At 42.5% G+C, this 23,254-nt stretch overlaps 2 protein-coding genes across 8 annotated transcripts in view; one reads left to right on the forward strand and one right to left on the reverse strand.

Moving 5' to 3' along the window:
• The window catches only part of LOC121629787 (serine/threonine-protein kinase Nek6-like), a 28,772-nt gene extending 20,520 nt beyond the window's left edge, over positions 1 to 8,252 (reverse strand). For 2 of the 5 annotated variants that reach the window (XM_041969581.1, XM_041969579.1), the window contains exon 1: positions 7,888 to 8,249. The gene's annotated coding sequence lies outside the window, so the exon portion shown is untranslated. Of the gene's footprint in view, positions 1 to 7,887 lie in introns of all 5 variants that reach the window. The other 3 variants (XM_041969582.1, XM_041969580.1, XM_041969583.1) reach the window with 3 other exon arrangements.
• Positions 8,253 to 10,523: 2,271 nt separating this feature from the next.
• The window catches only part of dennd1a (DENN/MADD domain containing 1A), a 34,555-nt gene continuing 21,824 nt past the window's right edge, over positions 10,524 to 23,254 (forward strand). For 2 of the 3 annotated variants that reach the window (XM_041969492.1, XM_041969493.1), the window contains exons 1-3: positions 10,524 to 10,660; positions 15,178 to 15,242; positions 22,955 to 22,998. In XM_041969492.1, the coding sequence (XP_041825426.1) occupies positions 10,644 to 10,660; positions 15,178 to 15,242; positions 22,955 to 22,998 (126 nt within the window). In that variant the 5' untranslated portion in view covers positions 10,524 to 10,643. Of the gene's footprint in view, positions 10,661 to 14,522; positions 14,611 to 15,177; positions 15,243 to 22,954; positions 22,999 to 23,254 lie in introns of those variants that run through there. The other variant, XM_041969494.1, reaches the window with a different exon arrangement.

Here is a 23,254-nt window from a genome sequence, read left to right on the forward strand (position 1 = left end):
ATCCATCCATCCATATATCCATCCATCCATCCATCAATAAATTCATCCATCCAATATATTCATCCATCCATCCATCCATCCATCAATATATCCATCCATCCATCCATCCATCTATCCATCCATCCATCGCAGCTGAGAACACCAGTTGCTGCAGAAACAGCAACGTCTACTGTTTGAAAATCCAGGATACTGGATCCACCACATCCATCTAAAACACACCTGGAGAGGTGAGGTTTTTTTTCTTTTTTTTGTTTGTTTTTTAACAAAAAGCTGTGTAGGTTCAAATCCACGATAAATAAATAAATGTGTCACTGCATCATGTCATGTATCAGACCAGGTTTTAGCTGTTAAACTGGAGGTGGATTTGGTTTAGTTGTTGAATACAACTTTAGGGAGATTAATTAACCCGGTAAGTTGCAATAATTTGCTCAAGCGCCAGACCATATCTCCAGAGAGAGCGCTTAAACCTGTTAGCACTTTCCACCGAGATATGGTAGACATGTGGCCATCAACAAGCTACAGTATTTCATAAAAACTTTAACATCCCCGTCACCTAAAGGGTTAAACTAATACAGCGTTAATATCGGCCCCGGACCTCTCTGTACAGGAAAAGTTGGGCCCCTAAGTCAAAAAGGTTAAGAACGTCTGATTTAGAGTAAAACCCGAATGTCTCTTTTTTCTGTGTTGCCTGGCAACAAATGTGCTTTATGTAAGCTGGTGGTGACATCCTAACATGTCTGCATGTCAGGTTTATTTTGGGAAAGCGCTGCTTATAACGGATCCTGAACACTAAAAACGATCAACTTTCAGAGCAAAATCTCCATCATGTTGATGTTCACGCGGGCTTTGGTTCTGGTTAAACTGGTCCAAACATGGGCTAGTTCACCAGAAAGGACTGAGGTTCTGAGACTCCAGAACCAGAACGGTGGCTGTGTCCGAATGTGCTCCCTACTCCCTACATAGTGCCCTATATAGGGGTCACGCCATTTTGTCGGAGTGTCCGAATCTCCAGCAAGAAAAAAGTAGGGCACTCAAAATTACCCACAATGCATCTTGAAAAGTAGTGAGTATCGACGGTCGCTAGACAGGTCAATATAGACCACAATGCATTGCGGGCAGAAGCTCAACATGGTGCAAGGAGGAAAAAAAATTTAGCTGCGCGAAATTACCTGTAAGCAAACAAACAAATAATAAAATACAACATAAGGAATAAAACTAAAAATATTTACACACAACTTTGGATTGGATTTAGAATGACATCTTGATGCGGGTTGTGGTTGCCGTGGTGACGGCGGTAGTCACGTGGTTTGTGGCGAGGAAAAAAATAGGCAGCTTCGTGTCCGAATTGCCAAGAGAATGAGTCACTATGTAGTGCAGCCCTATGTAGTGGAGGACGGGTTAGGGAGTAGGGTGGACATTCGGACACAGCCGGTGTCTCACTGAAAGCTGTACTGGTAGCCAGACAGCCAGCTGAAGACTTTGCATGGTTCTTATAAACTGATTACAGTAGAATAGACGCCGCCTCGTATCATTCATGTTTCATCAGGTTTCCTAGCTGGGATTAAGTTATCTTCATCACATGGGGTACCAGGAGTTTTTCATGGCTGCAGAACACATACTCAACGCTGCTGCTCGTCTCACAGATGCATTTTTCTTCCAAACGTGTCTCCATTTAAAAGAAAAACAGACTTTCCAACAGTATCAGATTTACTACCAAGAAGCCTTGTTTTAATAAAGAAAATAATCCACCAAACACTCGTTTACTGACTGTTTCTGCTGAGTGAACTGGAATTTAGATGAAATCTGAGACATAGCAACTGTCACCGGTTTTACCAAACTATGGCCACACACGAGAAAGATAATAATGATATCAAAGAGAAAATTATGGGCCTGCATCATGCATGAAGAGAGAAGCAGCCACTGGAGTCTGGTCTGACCAGCAGCTCAGACATGAACACTGATGGCTGCATGCTGGGCTGAGGATTGCTGAGTGTTTGGGGTGATGATTCATGATGATTTCACTCTTTATTCTTCCTCTAAATGGAAATGAGAGTGTTGTGCTCTGACAACTGGAGCTTTCACAGAGCTTTCAAGTCATATAAAAAAAACACTGCTGGATGTTTCCCATCAGCTTCCGCTGTGACTGAACACAACCGACCGACTCATGTCCGCAGTGATGTGTGGCTGAAAGTCATCTCAGTAATAACAGCTAATTCTTTGTAGTTACTATCATCAACGACCAGAGCTGATGATTCGATTTCACCACAAACCGCAGCTGAAACATTAAGCAGCTCAAGCTGAAACTGGTTTCATTTTTAAATCGGCCACCTCTGATGAGTCAGTTTTAAGTATTTAACAGTGAACATGTGTTGACTCGCTGTGAAAAACCTCGACGCCAACCGGGCCTCATGCCACGACCTGGATCTGGCTCCCAGCCTCCGTCAGGACGCTTTAACCGTGTTAAAGTTCCAGCTGAAGACTGGCCTGTTCGTGGCGTTTAGAGCCGAGGAATGCTTCAGCAACACAGCTGCCTCTGCAGCGGTCTGCTCGGCGCGCCGGCCTCCAGCCGGATGTAGAACACACCAGGCTTTGTGGGAGTGTTTGACAGATAACAGCTTAAATTTATCCAATAATCTCCCAAAAATCTAAACCAGGAGTCAAACTCACAGAACAATTACTGGTTTCCAGTGAGTCGGACCAGTAAATAACAGCAGAATAAATAATGAAAACTCACATTTTTCTCTTTAATTACAAAGAAGTCCGTTATCAAGATGTCCACATTTAATTACCTATCCTTTTAGAAAACATTATGAACTTTAAATTTCTGGAGAAAAATAAGTTTTGATTCAGTCTTATATTTACATATTCATTTATTTATTATTATTTATTTACTTATATTATATTTACTTATATTTATTTACTATATACATGTGCATTAGACTATTTAAATCTCTTATTAGTCCCTCTTTGGGTAAATTCCAGTTGTTATTGCAAGAAGTAAAAGGCCAAAATCCATCCATCCATCTATCCATACAAAACGTAAAAATTTGACAAGTATAATAAAATAAAAAAGGTTTTAAAAAATTACACTTTGCAAGTAAACAAATAGAGAAATCTAAAGTGCGAGGACCACGTTGGCAGCCCGGCGGGCTGAGCGGACAGTCTTTCATGTTTCTGAACATGATGCTTTTCCTTTACATGACTGACCGGATTCGTTGCTGGTTGTTGAGGGAACCAGTCGCTGGCATACCTTGCTTATCGGCTTAATATGCTCCACGTCTCTTTGGAGAAATCTAAACCACCGCCACGCAACCAACACTGAGTAACTTTTCTTCTCCTCTTGGGAGGTAACTGAGTCATGTCTGACGTCTATTTGCTGCCTTTAGCTCCACGCTGGGTCGTTCTGCTCGCCCAGCTTCAGCTTCTCCAGCATCTTGTGGAAGTGGAGCAGGAAAAGGTCGACTCTGATTGGCTGTTGTCTCACACATTTCCATCATGTTTGGTCGAGTAAATAGGCTCACAGCTGATCACTGAGATCGACCAGATATTTCTTGCGATCACATGATCGCCCAGCCCTGGTAGGCTTGGACTGGATCTTCTGCACATTTTTTTTTAGTGTACTGAACCCACTGGTGGAAACACGGCTTTAGTGGACAGAGCTGGTGTCTGGAGTGGAACAAATCATTTATGTGGCATCTTACAGCCGCATAAATGAATTAGGTCAGAATAGAAAATAACTAACACCACACCTGTGAGGTTGTGATGAAAAGACACCAAACAATGCAGGTAAACTGTTTATAAGGCGACTTGTAAAAGGTAAAAGTAATAGTAAAAAAGGGCTGATTACATCCTAGAGGCTTAAACCTGTCTGCAGGTCGGTGTTGCTCTCCAGGTTTAATCTAGGGAGTGACCACGTCGACATGGCTGACATTTTCTTTCCTTCCTGTTTTGGCTGCAGCTGTGGTTGTTGCTTTATAGTCTAGAAATATATGATGAGTCATCTGGTCCCTGTTTCACCAGTTTACATGAGTGTGCACATTTCCAGAGTCAGAAAACCTGGCTTGGCTCACCATTATCTAGTAGCACGTGTATTGTTTGTGTTTGTTAAGCCACATCACCTAAAGATGAACCTGCTTTGTAGTGCAGATGCCTGCAGAGAAGGTTAAGGCAGATTTATGCTCGCGCGGCGTCTGCGTGCGGTCGTCTGCGTGCGGCCGTCTGCGTGCGGCCGTCTGCGTGCGGTCGTTTACGGCGTAGCTGACGCTGGTGAGTTTGCTCTCGTACTCGAGCGTAGCGGCTGCACGTTGTTTTGATGTCGTGTTGCAGTTTCTCCTCCTCACCTAAAAGTGGCAGCAGGGATGGCATCGGCTGGTAAACTCATCAGGTCGGAGTTATTTTGATGGTTCACTTCAGTTCGGTGGTATTCTGTTTTAAAACAACAATGGTGTCCAGCACGGTTCAGTGTCTTTATTAGCTTGTGGAAGAAAATGAAGAAATAATTTGATCAGCCTCTCATCAACTTGATCCACTGGTTATTGTTTTTAAAAATGGCGGTTACCACACAAAGCGAGAATATCCAGAAATTGGGAAACTCGTAATCCCAAACTGACCAATCACAAGGGAGTACAGGGGTGCACGTCAGGTCTGGAAGAGGTGCACGTCGAGCCTCTGCGGAGCTATGCCGAGCCTACGGTGGTTACGCACACACCGCGCGACCATCAATCCATCTTTACTTCTCCACAGACTGCGTTCAGTCAGAGGCTTCTTCATCTCTACTGTGACACAGAGAGATACAGGAGGTCATTTCCGCAGCAGACATCACCCTCTGAAACAAGAAACTATAACAATTCATTTACAGCGACAATAACAAAAATCTACATTCTAATTTCACAGTATTTTTCATTTCACAAGCTGGATGCTCCCTCTCCTCTTTAGTCTGCAGGACACGCCGTCCATGCTTTCCACAAACTACTTCACATCTTCATCCAGGTTTCCACTTTGCCTCAGACCATTTTAAATGAGCTTTGGTCCAGAGAAGACGGAAGAAGCTGGTTCTGGATCCTGTTCACATCTGGCTTCTTCTCTGCATGATGGAGCTTTAACCTGCATTTGTGGGTTTCAGGGTGAACTGTGTTTTGCAGTGGTTTCCAGTAGAGAATCATGTCTGCTTTTAATCACCAGCATCCAGCCTTGTCCCAGCACACAGAGATTCCTCCTGATTCTCTGAATCTTCTGATGCTATTCTACACTGTAGATGGAGGATCTTCAAAGTCTGAGAAACATTTTTGTGAAATTGTTCCACAGTTTTAGATCCAGTTTGTCTCAGATTGGTGAAGCTCTGTCCATCTTTCCATCTGAGAGACTCTGCCTCTCTGAAATGCTCCTTTTATACCAGTCATGTTACTGACCTGTTGCCAGGTAACCTGGTTAGTTGTCCAATGCTCCTCCAGGTGTTTCTGGTTTGTACCAGGTACTTTTCCAGCCTTTTGTTGCTGCATCAGATTCCCTATCAGCTCATATTTTCATCTCATGATGAAACGTCTGTTTCATCCTCTGACGTGATGTTTATCTTCTACTGGAACTAATATATGGATTGAAGAAATTTGGAAATCAAAGAATTCTGTTTTATTTGCATTTTACAGAGGGACCCAATTAGTTTGGAAATGATGTAACGTAATCTTTAAAAAGAACTTGTAGCGTATTTAATTAACTGCAGTTCAGGTTATTTTTATATGTTACTACTAACTGACCCAACAGAGGACTCCGGCTTCCTCTCACAGCTGACACGTGACTAATTTTAGCAAGTTATTTAACGCCCAGGCGTCCTCAAAACCGCCTCTCCCACCACGGTTCCATGTTATTATGTACACTAGCAGTGTCACACTCAGGTTCAGGGGCTACCTACCTACCTACCTACATTCATTCATTCATTCATTAATTCAGACAGATTTATTGATCCCAAAGCCGGGAAATTAGGGAAATTTAATACATTTATAAATTAATTTTCTTTTTTTAAATATTATTTTATTTATACAATGATTTTTATCTGATCTAATCTGTACATACTTTTTATTTACATAGTTTAATTTACTGTTTATATGATATCTTATTGTATTTATCTTAGATATAAATTGTATATTTAAAATAAAAAATGTTGTGGAGCCAGCCAGGCTTCACAGCAGAAATAAACATGTTTAAAGCCTGGTAGAAAAATCCATTTTAGAAATAAAAGGTCAAGTTTACCTTCATGACAACTGTGAGGAGGGTGAATTTTTTTCTAACTCATCCACTTGGATGTTATTTAATCTTGAAATTCGGCATAATTAGGGGCGTGTGCTTTTGATTGACAGGCATCCAATATCTGTGGAAAGAAGGGAGAGTGCAGCACAACTGCAGTTTTTAGCCGGCTATCAGTGCACCTTAGCTTTAGCCTGCCTACCTCTGTTAGCTGGTTAGCTACAATTAGCTCTGGGTTAGCTCTTAGTTACAGGCAGCTCAGAGTTTGATGGGTGTCAATAATCCACCACCACCTTCACAGTCCCCCTCTCAGCTCCACCTCTTTGCCCATTTTTGGATTTTCCAGTAATGGCGACATGTGTGATGCTACCAAGATGGCGATGGTGGGAACGCCCAATGAGCGTCATTTTAGCTCTTCAGAAACCTACGGGTGATGTTACGGAGGCTCCGCCCATCTTTTATATACAGTCTATGATATATATATATATATATATATATATATATATATATATATATATATATATATATATAGTTATATAACTACACACACACACACACATTTATAAAATACATTTAATACATTTTTTATTTTTTAAATATTTAATTATTTACACAAGTATCTTTATAATTTGATAAATTAAGAATATATTAGATTTATTTTTTACTTATACGTTTATTAAACTTCATAATTTTTTTTTTTTTTAATCAGTATTTCATATTATGATCAGAGGAACTTTTCCAGATCTAGAAGTTATTTTAAATGTACATACGTGTACATTTCCACATCCGTGTAGTAATCCTGACCACCTGAACTGACTCAGCTCACCATACAAACTGAAGTCTATGAAGTCAGAAACATGGAAGAAGTTCTCCTCCTGCCTTGGAAGTGTTTTACATGTAAATATAAAAATTCAAACTTCGCATTCTGATTAGGAATTCCAGATACCTTTATTAAGATTATAGTAAATCGTTTCCATTTTATTTTCACATTTAACCAAATTCATCTGGTAGACCAGAATGGACCCTCTGGCGGGCTGGTTTAGCCCCCGGGCCATAGGTTTGACATCCCTGATCTGCAACCACAGACTGATGCCCTGCTGTCCGCTCCACATCAGCGTGGAATAAAAACGTCCTGCAAACCACCGAGTCGCTCAGCGAGTTTGTAGAAAGTGAGTCCAGAAGAAGCTGGAAGTTTCTTCCTGTGAACCACAGGACATTTCTTTTCTAAATAGCTCGACTATTCAAACCACAACCAGCCTGACTTAATAAAATGACCACGTGAGATGTAATTAACTGCATATGAATTTCAGGGTAAAGTTATACTTTATTTCCTGTCTGTCCCAGTCTGGTACGGCACAGACTTGGTCCAGTTTTCTAGATTAAATTTGTGGTTTAACCAGGAATCCGCCCAAAGCATCGCTATCGCTCCCATATGTCGCATAAGAGCAGCTTTACTCCAGCTACGTTCTCAATGTGCTTTAACACACCGCGCAGTTTTCCACGGAACGCTCGTGGACTCGTCCACGAGGCGTTTAATGACCCAGTCCCGCAGAAACATGTCAACAAGCTGAGCTCGTGCAGAAACAGAGCTAGCTAGCAGCTCGAAGGCGTTGCCGACGCTTTTAACCCAAACAGAGCTCGGTTTCTTACCTGAAGAAGAGTCCGTCCGTCCTGCTTCCAGACAGATGGAAGTAGTTACATCAGTCCGTGTGGTTGAACAATTTTCTCCGAGTTTCTCCGCGGGTGCGTGGAGGGGTGTGTCGTACCACTCCTGCTGCCACGCAGGCTGCTCAACGGTTTCCTGACTTGGTATAAAACTAATAAACTGCTCAGTGGTGGTGATGAGCTGCGAGCAGCGTTTCCTCTAAAGTAGCGCAAACGTCACTCCTGAAATGGGGCACCCTCTGAATGATGGCTGTAAATATACCTGATACACCTGAGCTGCAGGTATTCATCAAAGCTGTATAATCACACATCCTTCTACTCGCCTATTTAATTATGAGACGTTGAAAGAAGATGACTGAAATCAGGAATGTAAACAGAGATGACGTGTCTAGAGAAATTTGATAGGGTGGCCAGGTCTACATTTTAACAGGGGCGGGTCTAGGAAATTCCGATAGGGTGGCTGGATCTACATTTTAACAAGGGCGGGTCTAGGAAATTCCGATAGGGTGGCTGGATCTACATTTTAACAGGGGCGGGTCTAGGAAATTCCGATAGGGTGGCTGGATCTACATTTTAACGGGGCGGGTCTAGGAAATTATGATAGGGTGGCCGGTCTACATTTTAACAGGGGCGGGTCTAGGAAATTATGATAGGGTGGCTGGATCTACATTTTAACAGGGGCAGATCTAGAAAATTCCGATTCTGTTCATAACTTTTATGGACAGAATTTCTAGGTGCAGCCGAGGTGTTGAGGGGATCCGGTTCAGTGGCCTCAGGATTGGGTCTCTGCTCTTTGCGGATGACGTGGTTCTTTTGGCTTCATCGGGCTGTGATCTTCAGCGCTCACTGGAGCGATTCGTAGCCAAGTGTGAAACAGCTGGGATGAGAATCAGCACCTCCAAGTCCAAGACCATGGTCCTCAGCCGGAAAAGGGTGGAGTGCTCTCTCCGGGTCTGCAACAGGGTCCTGCCCCAAGTGGAGGAGTTTACCTATCTCGGGGTCTTGTTCACCAGTGAGGGATTCTCACTGCCTGGGTGCCAGGGTTCTGCCTGGTGTGGTAGATCTGGGGTCCTTTCTGGTGCGGTAGATCTGGGGTCCTGCCTGGTGCGGTAGATCTGGGGTTCTGCCTGGTGTGGTAGATCTGGGGTTCTGCCTGGTGTGGTAGATCTGGGGTCCTGCCTGGTGCGGTAGATCTGGGGTTCTGCCTGGTGTGGTAGATCTGGGGTTCTGCCTGGTGTGGTAGATCTGGGGTCCTGCCTGGTGTGGTAGACCTGGGGTCCTTTCTGGTGCGGTAGATCTGGGGTCCTGCCTGGTGCGGTAGATCTGGGGTTCTGCCTGGTGTGGTAGATCTGGGGTTCTGCCTGGTGTGGTAGATCTGGGGTCCTGCCTGGTGTGGTAGACCTGGGGTCCTTTCTGGTGCGGTAGATCTGGGGTCCTGCCTGGTGTGGTAGATCTGGGGTTCTGTCTGGTGTGGTAGATCTGGGGTCCTGCCTGGTGTGGTAGACCTGGGGTCCTTTCTGGTGCGGTAGATCTGGGGTCCTGCCTGGTGTGGTAGATCTGGGCCTCGATTGCCCTGGTTCTGAAGGCTTGCTCTTGTGCTACCATGATTAGTGCCTCTGTGCTGTCCTGTAGTCCAGCCCTCTCTAGCTAATCGGTAGGACTTGTTCATATCCGCCACTTCAGCTATCTGTTGGTGGTACATCTCATGCAGCAGCTTGTCCTCCATGATGGTTTCTCCATTTCATTCTCCTCCAGGTTCCATTGCCTGAGACACTCACTCAGTGCTTCATCCCTTGGGGCATCTTCCTGATGTATTCATGGAGCTTGGATGTTTCATCTTGGATAGTGGCCCTGATGTTCACTAGTCCTCGGACTCCCTCTTTGTGCTTAGTATATAGCCTCTGGAGACTGGGTTTGGGGTGGAACCCTCCATGCATGGTGAACAGCTTCCATGTTTTAACATCTGTGGTCTGAACAACTTCCTTTGGCCAGCTTATTATCCTAGCAGGGTATCTGATCACTGGCAGGGCAGCTGTTAGGTTCCCGGATCTTGTTCTTGCCATTGAACTGACTTCTCTGGACCTACTCTTTGCAGATATTTGGCTGTGGCAGCTTTTGTTGAGGCTTCTTCGTGGTTGCCATTTGCTTGTGGTATGCCAGGGTACTTGTAGCTCTCCTCAGCATCTGTTATTCTGCCCTCTGGGAGTGCAATTTCCTCAGTATGGACCATCTTCCCTCTTTTTGTTACTATTTGACCATATATATACACACACACACACACACACACACACACACACATATATATATATATGTGTGTGTGTATAGTCTGAATGCCCTAATATTTATAATACATATATAATCTGAATATATTGTATTAACAGTGTTGTTTTTTTATCATGAAAATATTTTAAAGTTTTGTGGATTTATCTAATATGTTGTTGATAACATCTCAACTGTGAAGCAGTAACTGGAGCTCAAACTGGCCACTTATCGTCACCCGACGCCGACGTCTCGTCTACCGTGAGACGTGGAAGGTGTAGTTTTTTACGGTTTATTAAGCCTCTAAACGAATGACAGTAGTACTACAATTCCCAGGGTTCGTTGCGAGTCAGAACGTGACATACGCGTGCGTACGCACCATGGCGCTGAATAGCTCGGTGTGACAGGTAGGCTAGCTTAAAAATAACATCTCCGGACTGACGCGTGTACGCGCAGTTTTCTGCCGTCTGTGACACATAAAGATGGGGTCCAGAATCAGGTGAGAATCTGTCCTCTTTTCCCGAGGTCACGCGCAGCCTGCTGTTGTGTGAGCTTTGGTCTAGTATGGAGAAGATTGACTGCAAGGCCCAGACTTGTTGCGACACTGGCTAAAAACATTAGTGGTTCCTGGCTCACCTGACCCGACAGTGTTTGTTTATTTATTTGTTTGTTTGTAAACAGTCTTTGAATGTGTGTTCATAACCGTATGAAATATGGCAGAACATTATAGATCAGTAGAAAGAACCGGGATGAGGAGTGATGTGTGATATGCATTCTCAAACCGGATGCTAGTTTTCATTACTATATTATATAAATATTATCCCAAGGCTACCCCTCAGTGAAGCAGCCTTTCATAAAGGAAGAAGAGATGTATGTCCTCATAATAATTCAGCACCGTGGCGGATCTTTCCTGTTCATAAATCCGTGAACTCGTGTTCCTGGCTGTAAAATTTGGGCAATGAGCTTGATAGAGTCAGCAAGTTATAGAAAAATGTAGATAAAAACAGAATGCAATGATTTCCAAACCTCGTTGAGGTATATTTTATCCCCAATAGAAGATAAATAACATGTCAGATGATGAAACTGAGACATTTTATCATTTCATGGAAAATATGAGCTGATAGTGAATCTGATGGCAACAACATGTCTAGAAAAAGTAGTTCCAAGGTGATGTTCAGCATGGTGTAAAAAGTAGTTCCAAGGTGATGTTCAGCATGGTGTAAAAAGTAGTTCCAGGGTGATGTTCTGCACGGTGTAAAAAGTGGTTCCAGGGTGGTGTTCAGCATGGTGTAAAAAAGAGTTCCAGGGTGATGTTCATCATGGTGTAAAAAGTAGTTCCAGGGTGATGTTCAGCATGGTGTAAAAAGTAGTTCCAGGGTGGTGTTCAGCATGGTGTAAAAAGTAGTTCCAGGGTGATGTTCATCATGGTGTAAAAAGTAGTTCCAGGGTGATGTTCGTCATGGTGTAAAAAGTAGTTCCAGGGTGATGTTCAGCATGGTGTAAAAAGTAGTTCCAGGGTGATGTTTGGCACGGTGTAAAAAGTGGTTCCAGGGTGGTGTTCAGCATGGTGTAAAAAAGAGTTCCAGGGTGATGTTCATCATGGTGTAAAAAGTAGTTCCAGGGTGATGTTCAGCATGGTGTAAAAAGTAGTTCCAGGGTGATGTTCGTCATGGTGTAAAAAGTAGTTCCAGGGTGATGTTCGTCATGGTGTAAAAAGTAGTTCCAGGGTGATGTTCAGCATGGTGTAAAAAGTAGTTCCAGGGTGATGTTCAGCATGGTGTAAAAAGTAGTTCCAGGGTGATGTTCAGCACGGTGTAAAAAGTAGTTCCAGGGTGATGTTCAGCATGGTGTAAAAAGTAGTTCCAGGGTGATGTTCAGCATGGTGTAAAAAGTAGTTCCAGGGTGATGTTCAGCATGGTGTAAAAAGTAGTTCCAGGGTGATGTTCAGCACGGTGTAAAAAGTAGTTCCAGGGTGATGTTCATCATGGTGTAAAAAGTAGTTCCAAGGTGATGTTCAGCATGGTGTAAAAAGTAGTTCCAGGGTGATGTTCGGCACGGTGTAAAAAGTAGTTCCAGGGTGGTGTTCAGCATGGTGTAAAAAAGAGTTCCAGGGTGATGTTCATCATGGTGTAAAAAGTAGTTCCAGGGTGATGTTCAGCATGGTGTAAAAAGTAGTTCCAGGGTGGTGTTCAGCATGGTGTAAAAAGTAGTTCCAGGGTGATGTTCAGCATGGTGTAAAAAGTAGTTCCAGGGTGATGTTCGTCATGGTGTAAAAAGTAGTTCCAGGGTGATGTTCAGCACGGTGTAAAAAGTAGTTCCAGGGTGATGTTCAGCACGGTGTAAAAAGTAGTTCCAGGGTGGTGTTCAGCATGGTGTAGCATCTCTTCTTCTAACATGTCTGGGAAGTGAGGAGACCAGTTGCTGGAGTTTTAGGAGAGGAATGTTGTCCCGTTCTGGTCTGATGCAGGATTCTAGCTGCTCTACAGTCCTGGAACTTGGTTGCTGGATTTCTGCTTCCATGATGCTCCAGATGTTGTGTACTGGTGAAAGGTCTGGACTGCAGGCAGGCCAGTTCAGCAGCCGGACTCTTCTCCTGTGAAGCCATGCTGCTGTGATGGATGCAGGATGTGGTTCAGCATCGTCTTGCTGAAATCTGCAAGGTCTTCCCTGAAAGAGACGTTGTCTGGATGGGAGCAGATGTTGCTCTAAAACCTCCATGTACTTTTCAGCATTGATGGAGCTTCACAGATGTGGAAGCTGCCCACGCCATAGGCACTAATGCAGCCCCATCCCATCAGAGATGCAGCTTTTCACCTGTCCACTGATAACAAGCTGGATGCTCCCTCTCCTCTTTAGTCTGCAGGACACGCCGTCCATGTTTCCACAAACTAGTTCACATCTTCATCCAGGTTTCCACTTTGCCTCAGATCATTTTAAATGAGCTTTGGTCCAGAGAAGACGGAAGAAGCTGGTTCTGGATCCTGTTCACATCTGGCTTCTTCTCTGCATGATGGAGCTTTAGAATTTAAATAAAAACAGAATTAAACAATGTACAAATCTCATAAACCCATATTTAATTCGACAACTTTTAGGTCCAGTTTGTCTCAGATTGGTGAAGCTCTGTCCATCTTTCCATCTGAGAGACTCTGCCTCTCTGAAATGCTCCTTTTATACCCAGTCATGTTACTGACCTGTTGCCAGGTAACCTGGTGAAGGCCCATTTATGCTTGACGCAGACAGATGGACAATTTTGTCTCAGTTTCATCACTGATATGTTGGTTATCTTCTACTGGGAGTAAAATATGGATGATTGAGATTCATAAATAATTGTTTGTTTATTTTTTTCATTCATTCGTTCGTTCATTCATTCATTAATTTTCTGAACCGCTTGGTCCATTAAGGGTTGCGGGGTAGCTGGAGCCTATCCCAGCATTAGCATGTGCACCCTGGACAGGTCACCAGCACATCACAGGGCCAACACATAGGGGACAAACAACCATTCACACTCACACACACTCCAAGGGAGAATTTAGAGTCATCCATTAACCTAACATCATGTCTTTGGATGGTGTTTGTTTGTTTGTTTGTTTAAATTTTACACAGTGCCTGACTTGTTTAATGTTTGTATTAAATTTAATTAAAGTTGAAACTGCATGTCAATAATAAGCTGATAAACACCGTGAGTGAGAAAGCTCTCATTCAGCAAGCTGAACTATGTAAAGGAGGATTATATCTGCAGCTCACCTGTTCTCCAGTCTGCTGTTCATACCTTGGATCTCTCTGCTGCTGCCCTCAGTGTGTCTGAACAAAGCTGAGATGATCATTAACAAACATGACCGGTGTCTGAGTGGCTAAATGACTGCTTTATTAGACTGTGTTAAACACAAAGCATGTAAGCTGAGCTGGAGGTTTCAGACGCTTCCGCTTTGTTAGATTGTTGCTTGAGGTTGTGCTCGGGGTCTCCAGGGTGGTCTGTAAAGTCAGTAACAGTAGCTGCTTGAGGAGACGTTGGCTGTACGTTAAGCTAAGGATCATTATGTTTGTGCACCTAGAGAGGAGGTGCTGATGGATGCAGCTCTGCACTGAATTCATAGTTTACCGGTCAAATGTCAGGTTTTGTGATGTTAAAAAATGAAACCACAACATATTAGTTCCAAACTTCCCCTCCTTTAATGTGACCTGTAACCTGTAATTCACCTGGAAACCAAACTGTTCTGTTAGAGGAACAATATGAGAAAGAAACCCATAGACTGGTTTAAGTCCAGCTACCTCAGAGGATTTTCCTCAGTTTTCCTCCAGCAAGTCCTGGTTTTCAGAGCTTCCAGGCTGGTATCAGTCAGGAGAAGGTCCAGAAACATCCGCATCTACCGGGGAGCACAGTGAAGACGTCATCAGGAAGTGGAGACAGTATGGGACAACAGAGACATTACGAAGACCTGGATACTAGGGGTGGGTTTCGAGATGTATCACAGTACAGACCAACGATACGAAGTACTGCGATTTTTCTTTAACAGAATTTAATGGTAAGAAAAGTGACAGCGTGGTAAACACTGGTGGTAACGCTGTTACATGCTTGACATCCACTTACTGGATAAGAACAGAGGGTTTACATTTCACTACAGAATAAACAACACTTTATGTACAAGACGAATAAAGAAATTAAAATCTGCCTTATCGGTAAAGATCTCACATAGTACCAGTCATACCAGCACAACAATAGAAACAGTCTGTAAATGAATATATAACCAAGAGGTAAACAATGTTCAATGTTGACCTGCTCAGGTTATTAAAGGTCATCATGTTAAAGTCTGGAAATGATTTATTCTGGTTTCATTTTTTATCGTGACAGAAACCTGGAAGCTTAACAGGAGTGTGAAAACTTTTTATGTCCACTCTCAACTTATTAAATACGTAAATAAGTTTCCAGATATTCTTGCTAACCTATAATATTCCCAAGTGACCCACACAAATACATTTTATATGTTTTATTTATTTAATGAATCATTTCTGTTCCAGGGAGAATCCTGAGTCCACGTTTGAGGTCTACCTGGAGGTAGCCATCCCAGGCAAGCACACCTCTGGTAAGTTCATGAAGTAAAACTAACCCTGGACTACCTGCGTCTTCTCTTTCACGTCATCATGACACTTGTGGAAAACAATAACTTTATTTCAAAGAACAGAGTAAAGGCTGTACAGAAGGCTCCAGCTCGGATGTGCCTGCATCGTTTGTAAGACTCGTGTGTTCAAATATGGTGGAGTTGCAGAATTTAGCCCTCTGAGCGAAGTCCACGCTAAACTGGACCAATTTTATACAGAACTTGTAGATTTAAGAAAACTGAATTAGATGACGCACAAACCCACATTTTATTCCCAACTTTTAGATCCAGTTTGTCTCAGATTGGTGAAGCTCTGTCCATCTTTCCATCTGAGAGACTCTGCCTCTCTGAAATGCTCCTTTTATACCAGTCATGTTACCGACCTGTTGCCAGGTAACCTGGTTAGTTGTCCAATGCTCCTCCATGTGTTTCTGGTTTGTACCAGGTACTTTTCCAGCCTTTTGTTGCTGCGTCAGATTCCCTATCAGCTCATGTTTTCATCTCATGGTGAAACGTCTCAGTTCCATCATCTGACATGATGGTTATCTGCTACTGGGGATAAAGCAGGATGGGTTAGCTCTAACATGGTGGGAGGAGACTGGAGAATTTGGACTGGGAAGCTCCTTACTGTGAGGCAGTGATGGTAGTAACTTGATGTTGTCTTTTTGAACGTAACATGTTAATTGCTGCACATGTAAATATTAAGATGTTAAAAATAGATAAATAAACATTTAAAGCTGGGTTTTCTCTCTTTGAAGTGTCCATTGTCTGACCTTCTTAACTCTGCAGAGCAAACCTTTCTAGTCTGAACAGACCAGGATGAGCTTTACTCATCTTTGGATATTTTTAGTCGTTGTTTTGTTTTCTTTTTTTTTTTTTACCCTGTCCTGTCCAGCATCCTAACATACAGAACGGTGATCTGTGTGCCATATTTTGCTTGACAGATTTGCTCTACCAAGGGAGACATGTTATATACATGGCTGCCCTTGATATTTTTATTATTAGGGTCCGAGCCATACAAAGTATGGCAAGGCCCTATTGTTCCTGAAATGTTTATTATTATTTTTCTAAGCATTTCGAGGCCAAATTTGACCCCCTAAACACCCATGAAAAGTTGTGAAACTTGGCACACACGTCAAGCCCCGCTGAACTCGGATATTATAAAGTCCGCATACACTTCAATGCAAAATTGGCTCAACAGCGCCACCTAGACACCCCAAAATTCCCCAAATGAATGGGGTCCCGAAAGTCTACTTCGACGTAGGAACACGAAACGCGGCACACACGTGTAACACCCCAAGCTGAGCAAAAAAGTCAATCGAACACTCATTGCCATGGCAACGGGGTGCCCGCCATCTTGGTGTGTACGGCCATTTTTTGGCCATTTTTTGCACTTTACACACATCGTATTTGAACGAACTAGTCTGAGGGGATTTGTGCGAGTGACACCAAACTTGGTGGGAAGCTTCCTGACAAGTTGGGGACCAAACGCTCCTCAAATCTTTCTAATAGCAGAAAGCGTGTTACCGTGGCAACCGAGGGAAAATGACCTTCTCGCCATGAAACACGGTTTGCTCATATCTCCATAGAAATACATGGGATCTGCACGAAAGATCACAGGATTCATACGTGTAACACCCCAATTCCAGCAAAGAAGTCAATCGAACACCTGTTGCCATGGCAACGGAGTGCCCGCCATCTTGGATTTCATTGCCATTTGAACGAACTAGTCTGAGGGGATTCGTGCGACTGACTCCAAACTTGGTGGGAAGCTTCCTGACAAGTTGGGGACCAAACGCTCCTCAAATCTTTCTAATAGGAGAAAGCGTGTAACCGTGGCAACCGACGGAAAATGACCATCTCGCCATGAAACACGGTTTGCTCATATCTCCATAGAAATACATGGGATTTGCACCAAAGTTCACATGATTCATACTTGTTGGGTCCTTAACGCATTACACCACCTGTTCTCATGGCAAGATCGGGTGGCTGGGTCCAGGACGCTCGGACCCGATGGATGCCGCTTGCGGCTTTAATTTTTATTGTAATCTTATTTTCTTTAGTCTTATATGTCAGTGCCGAACCTGACAGGGAGATAGAGGAAGAGAGAGAGAGAGAGAAAAAAAAAAGGGAGAAAAGGACAGGATTAAAATGTGGAAATAACAGTTGTCTACGCTGTCCAAAACATATCACAAAAAAAAAAACAACAACATAAACTACCACAGTACTACATGATACCGAAAGACTCTCCCCATGAGTGAAATGGGTAGAGATTTCCAGGGAGCAAGATCATCTTCTATAGTCTTAAGAAGGTGAGTGTGATTAAGTTTTGTTAGTTCTGAGAGCCTGGAGGGAATATTTATACCCAGGTATCTAATGTTACCTGATTTTAAGGTGATGCTGAGTAGATTTTGAAAGCTACAGTTGATGGGTAGAACTGTACTCTTAGACCAGTTAACGGAGTAGTCCGACAGTGATGAGAATTTATTAATTAGTGAGATTGTTTCAGATAGAGAGGTTTGTGAGTTCTGGAGGAATAGTAAAACGTCATCAGCATAAAGACTTATTTTATGAAATATATTTTTGGACTGAATGCCTTTAATAGCTTTATTTTGTCTAATTGCAGCAGCTAGCGGTTCAATAAATATAGCAAAAAGTGAGGGAGATAGTGGACAACCTTGTCTGGTACCCCTTTGTAGATTAAAACTTGGAGAGGTCTGGTCGTTTGTTCTAACACTCGCATTAGGAGAACTGTATAAGATTTTAATCCAGTTAATGAAAGATGGTCCAAAGCCGAATCTGTTTAAAGTAGCTAGTAAATACTTCCAGTTAACACGATCAAAAGCTTTCTCTGCATCTAAAGAAACTATTATTGTTTCCAGGTTATTGATGGTAGAATAATCTATTATATTAATTAGTCTCCGCATGTTAACAGAGGAATATCTGCCCTTTATAAAGCCTGTTTGATCAGGGTGTATAATGGGAGGAGTTACTTTCTCTAACCTTCCAGCTAATGCTTTGCAAATTATTTTAAGGTCTGCATTTATCAGTGATATAGGTCTGTAGCTAGATGGTATTGTGGGGTCTTTACCTGGTTTTAATAGTACAGTAATGGTGGCAGAGTTTATGTTTGGGGGTAAGTAACCATTTTCCTTTATTTGTGTCACCATTTTGAAAAATGTTGGGGCCAGTATTGACCAGAATTCTTTATAGAACTCTGCTGGGAAGCCATCCGGACCTGGGGCTTTTTACAGGGCATATGTTTAAGGGCTTCATGTAGCTCCTCCACTGTGAGGGGGGAATCTAAGGCCGTGACTTGTTCCTGCTGTAAACCTGGAAGATCTATGTTGTTAAGAAAATGATGGATATCATTGTCTGATGGATCTAAGTGTGATGTATACAGAGTTTTATAGAAATCTATAAAGATGTTGTTTATTGCATCTGGGTCATGCGTAATATTACCTATTGAATCTTTAACAGCCGATATGGTAGATTTTTCCTTATTTATTTTTAACTGGTTAGCTAAAAATCTTCCGGATTTATTACTGTGTTCAAATGTCTCCAAGCGCACCAGAAATCCTGTTCTCTTGTTGATTATTTCATTTAATTCCAGTCTAGCCTTCCTTATTTGGTTCATGGTTGGTTCATCTGGTGAAGCACTGTAGGCGTCCTCTAATGATTTAATTCTTATTTCTAATTCTAATATTTTTTCTTTTTTTTATGTGATGTAAAAGAGATAATATTGCCTCACATTACCACCTTCTCTGCTTCCCACAGAACACATGCTGGGACTCCTGGTTTGTCATTGTTTTCTAAGTATATAGCCCATTCTTTTGTGAAGTAGCTGATAAAGTCGGGATCTTTAAGCAACACTGTATTAAATCTCCAGCTTTTAGTCGGTGGTGTAATTCTCGTGTTCCTCAAAGTAAAGGAAACTGGGGCATGGTCGCTGATAATGATGGGGTGAATCTGGGTCTCTGAAATCTCACTCACCAAAGAGCTGCTAACCAGAAAATAATCTAGCCTAGAGTATGAATGGTGAACTGGGGAAAAGAAGGTGTACTCTCTGATATTAGGATGATAAGACCGCCATATATAGCAAAGTCCAAAATCTTCCATATATTGTTTTACAGTGTTTGTGGATTTCCAGTTTCGATGATTTACAGTGTTACTAGATCTATCAGCTGAGCCCAGAACCATGTTAAAATCCCCTCCTGCGATCAGTGTGCTATCTGTGTGTTCAGAAAGTGATGTGAAGAAAGAGTGAAAGAAGGAGGGATCGTCAACATTTGGGCCATATAAGTTAGCTAGTTGTTTTGTTTTCTTGTGTTGGGCTGGATTGAGGTGGCCCATGAGCCACTTTGGGCTTGATCTGTGACTGTTATTTGATTTTGTTAAAGCAGCTGTAATCTGGGTTGACTCTGCTACAGAACACATTTGTCTAGTTTTCTGCAGATGAAAGATTTAGCAGGATTTTTTTTAAACACACTTTTTGACTAAAAACAATGATTATGAACCTCCTGATGCACAGTAGCTTCATGCAGATTGAGACTGTACAAGGCTTTCCTCGACGCTGCTCTGGGAATCCTGGACAGAAATCCTACAAACAGCCATTATAAGATGCAAAGAGACTTGTTAAGGCTTGACATGATGTTCAGGCTTGTTGCATCTCACATTCTCAGTAAAACTGAGCTTCATGCTACTGATTGAACTGATTATTTCCACGGGAGCAAATTCCACCATATTTCATGTTTTACAGCTGATGCTGGTCTGCTCATCGTACTGGATCTCTGATGTTCCCCAGCTGGATCAGAACCACCTCTTCTCTGGCTTTTCTTAGCTTTTTATCCGCCTGTCGTTCTTCCCTGAGCTCAGGTGAGGAGGGAAACACTGAATACGCAGACGGATCAAAGTCTGACACCGAGACCTGAGAAACGTTAGATGCACCAGTACAACCGGTCTCAGTCCAGACCCCCATCAGATGCTGAGAATTCACATCCTTAGATCTAAGCTTAGTTTTTAAGCTTCAACCTTTATAAAAACCTGGATACCAGTCCTGAAACTGGTCCAGGTTGTCTGGTTTCTGCAGACAGGACCTGAAGCTGAGCTCTGATGTAAGTACTGGTCATAAGCTGGTTTCTTGCCGGCCAGTTTGGGTTCACTTTCACTCAGGTTTGCACCCTGAGATGATTCAGTCTGAAAAGGTTTGCCTTGGCTCTGAAGGGAAGCGTGGGTATTTCAGAGACGTGTGAGGGAGTTTGGAGGTAACTGGGTTAAAGCTCTGCACCATCTTTGCTGACGTGCGTCATGTTTGTTATAAAGATGTCAGCGTTTGTCATGTCGGTTTCTTCTTTTAATCTGCAGAGAGCAGCTAATTTCCCGGCTTCTGAGGAGAGCTGGTGGGCTGTTTCTAAGAATTTCTTCCTGTTGGAGACTTGGTTTCATCATTTCCTGTTTAAAGAAACCAACTCCGTCTCTGTTCTGGGTTTTTTCTGAACAGCTTCCGTCACTCTTTCTAAAACGTGTATGTCTATGGTTACAGCAGGGTTATATCAGGATTCATCTGCATCATTTTGATGTTTTCTTTCCTGAAAGTTGAAACTTTATCACCCCATCTGTGTGGATGAAATCTCATGACGACTGTTTGCAGGAATATTCTCTTTTCCCAGCTGTAACACCTCCAGAAAGATGGAGTCAGGTCAGAGCTGCTGGGTCACGTGACTGAACCTCTGGAACGAGTGAATGACTGTTTTTCTGAGCAGAACATTCATTATTAGTTTAGAGAAGTTGAGGTTTTCTCGTGTGTGTGTGTAGTTTCTTCCTGTTGAGTCTGACTCATAGACTTGTGTCAACGGAGAGAAATTAGACTCAGTGAGACATCCGTCTCATGACGTGAGCTCACACACATACACACACACAGACACACACAGATGATGATGATAATCTTATTAGTAAAAATAAAAAATACCACTTTTACTCCAAATAATTATAAAATAATGATAAAAATGCAAATAATAATCAAAAAAGATAAATCTACAACCAATACAAATAATTTTATTAATAATATAATATGAATAAATTATTACAATTGTTATCAAAGATGAAAAATAATGATAATCAAAAACTACTACAAATAATAATGATCAAAATAGTAAAAATACCACTTCCAGTACCAATTAAGATAACTAAATAGCAGTAATATTAAAAATGATTAAAATTCTACCACTACTTAATAATAATAATAATAACAATCATAATAATAATAATCATAATAATGTTATTGATCAGCTTTTAAAGGTAAAAGTGTGTGGAGTTTCTCAGGTAGTCAGCGGGGCACCACCCCCCCACCCCACCCCCTGCTGTATGGACGGAGACTGTACGGGAAGACGAGGTTTCTCTGGTTTTTAGGGGTGACTGACTAGGAGCCAGTGGAGGGATACTGGAGGTGGGACTGGGACAACAAGGAGCGCCCTACAGTAGTCCAGGCTGCAGGAGACAGAGACGTGGACCAGCTCCTCAGCATCAGTTTGGTGGGGTCTCCAACCCCGGTTCTCCTACGTGAGCTTTTACACGTTTCCCCGCTTTAACACTGACTCATATGAGTCATGAAGAGGCTTGTGCAAAACTTTTCATTTGAGTGAGATGTGTTTATGGCAGGGAAACATCTAAAACCTGCAGGGCGGTAACCCATGACGACCAGAGTTGGCGATCCCTGTGTTAGTCACAAACAGGAAATATGGCCACCAAGGCTGCAACGTCAGCAAGAAGGAGGCGGAGCCTGTTTTGGGCCGGAATCATGGGGAGAGCTCTGGAAAAGTGGAGTTTCTGACTGACCACTTCCTTCCACGATACAAAAAGAAAAAAACTTGTTTTCCGTAGCAAAATCATCTTCATGCATGACAGTGCTGCAAGGAATACTTCTGCATCCTTGGCTGCTATGGCATAAAAGGAGAGAAACCCATGTTGTGGCCCCCATCCTCTCCTGACCTCAACCCTAATGAGAACCTTTGGAGCATCCTCAAGCAAAAGATCTATGAGGGTGGGAGGCAGTTCACATCCAAGCAGCAGCTCTGGGGTTGTTGGATGGATGCAGGGACCGTGCAGATAAGGGTCCCTCGACCTGTTAAAAAAAAAAAAAAAAAAGCTTTTTATTTTAGTGAATTTCACCTTCTAAGGCTGCAAACTCAACAAATGACTATTTTCAGTTCTTACAACCTATAAAGTGTTTTGAAACTGTGTGTAATAATTTGGTTATCTTTGGGAGGGTTGTTCCATAACGTCTGAATTATACTCTAATGACTTAATGACTTGCTGACTGTCATTTGCATCAACTATTTAGGGAAAGCAGAGAAAAATGTTGTTTGCATAATAATTTGGAACGCAGTGTAGATGAAAATCTGATCAAAGTCCAGATGAAACAGGTTTTTTTTTTTTTACTTTATTTATTATGAACGACAGAACAAGCGAAGACCAGGACATATACAAGATGAAACAGATGATGCACGTACATTTTTCAAGCTTTTATCTGAAAATAAACACGCGTAACGGTTATTTAATCTGTTCAAACTGATGGTGATAGTCCGCATTAGAACCCACATTTATAAGCAGCTTCTCACAGATTGTAAAGCACGTATTGAACATATGCGAGTGTTACCGAGTGTAACTTGTCTCAATACATCTGTGTCTACTCGTTACAGGACCGGAGGTGCAGAGGCAGTTCCCCGAGGACTACGTAGACCAGGTCTGACATGCACAATGCCTCCTTTCCTTCTCACCACACACATTTCACTCACACCTGTGTTGTTTCTTTTTTTTTTTATTTATCATAAATAAAACACAGACTGTCTCAGAGTTTGATGTACTCTGCTGCACAGCACTTTATGGTGCTTTGATCACACTGCCTGGCCAAAAAGAAGTGGCCACCTGGATTTGCCTCCTGTTGGATGATAGCTGCAGGGTGAACATCTTTCAGCTGCAACAAGCTATTTAACCCCAAC

This window comes from Melanotaenia boesemani, chromosome 19, assembly GCF_017639745.1.
Source record: "Melanotaenia boesemani isolate fMelBoe1 chromosome 19, fMelBoe1.pri, whole genome shotgun sequence".
Taxonomy (NCBI): Eukaryota; Metazoa; Chordata; class Actinopteri; order Atheriniformes; family Melanotaeniidae; genus Melanotaenia; species Melanotaenia boesemani.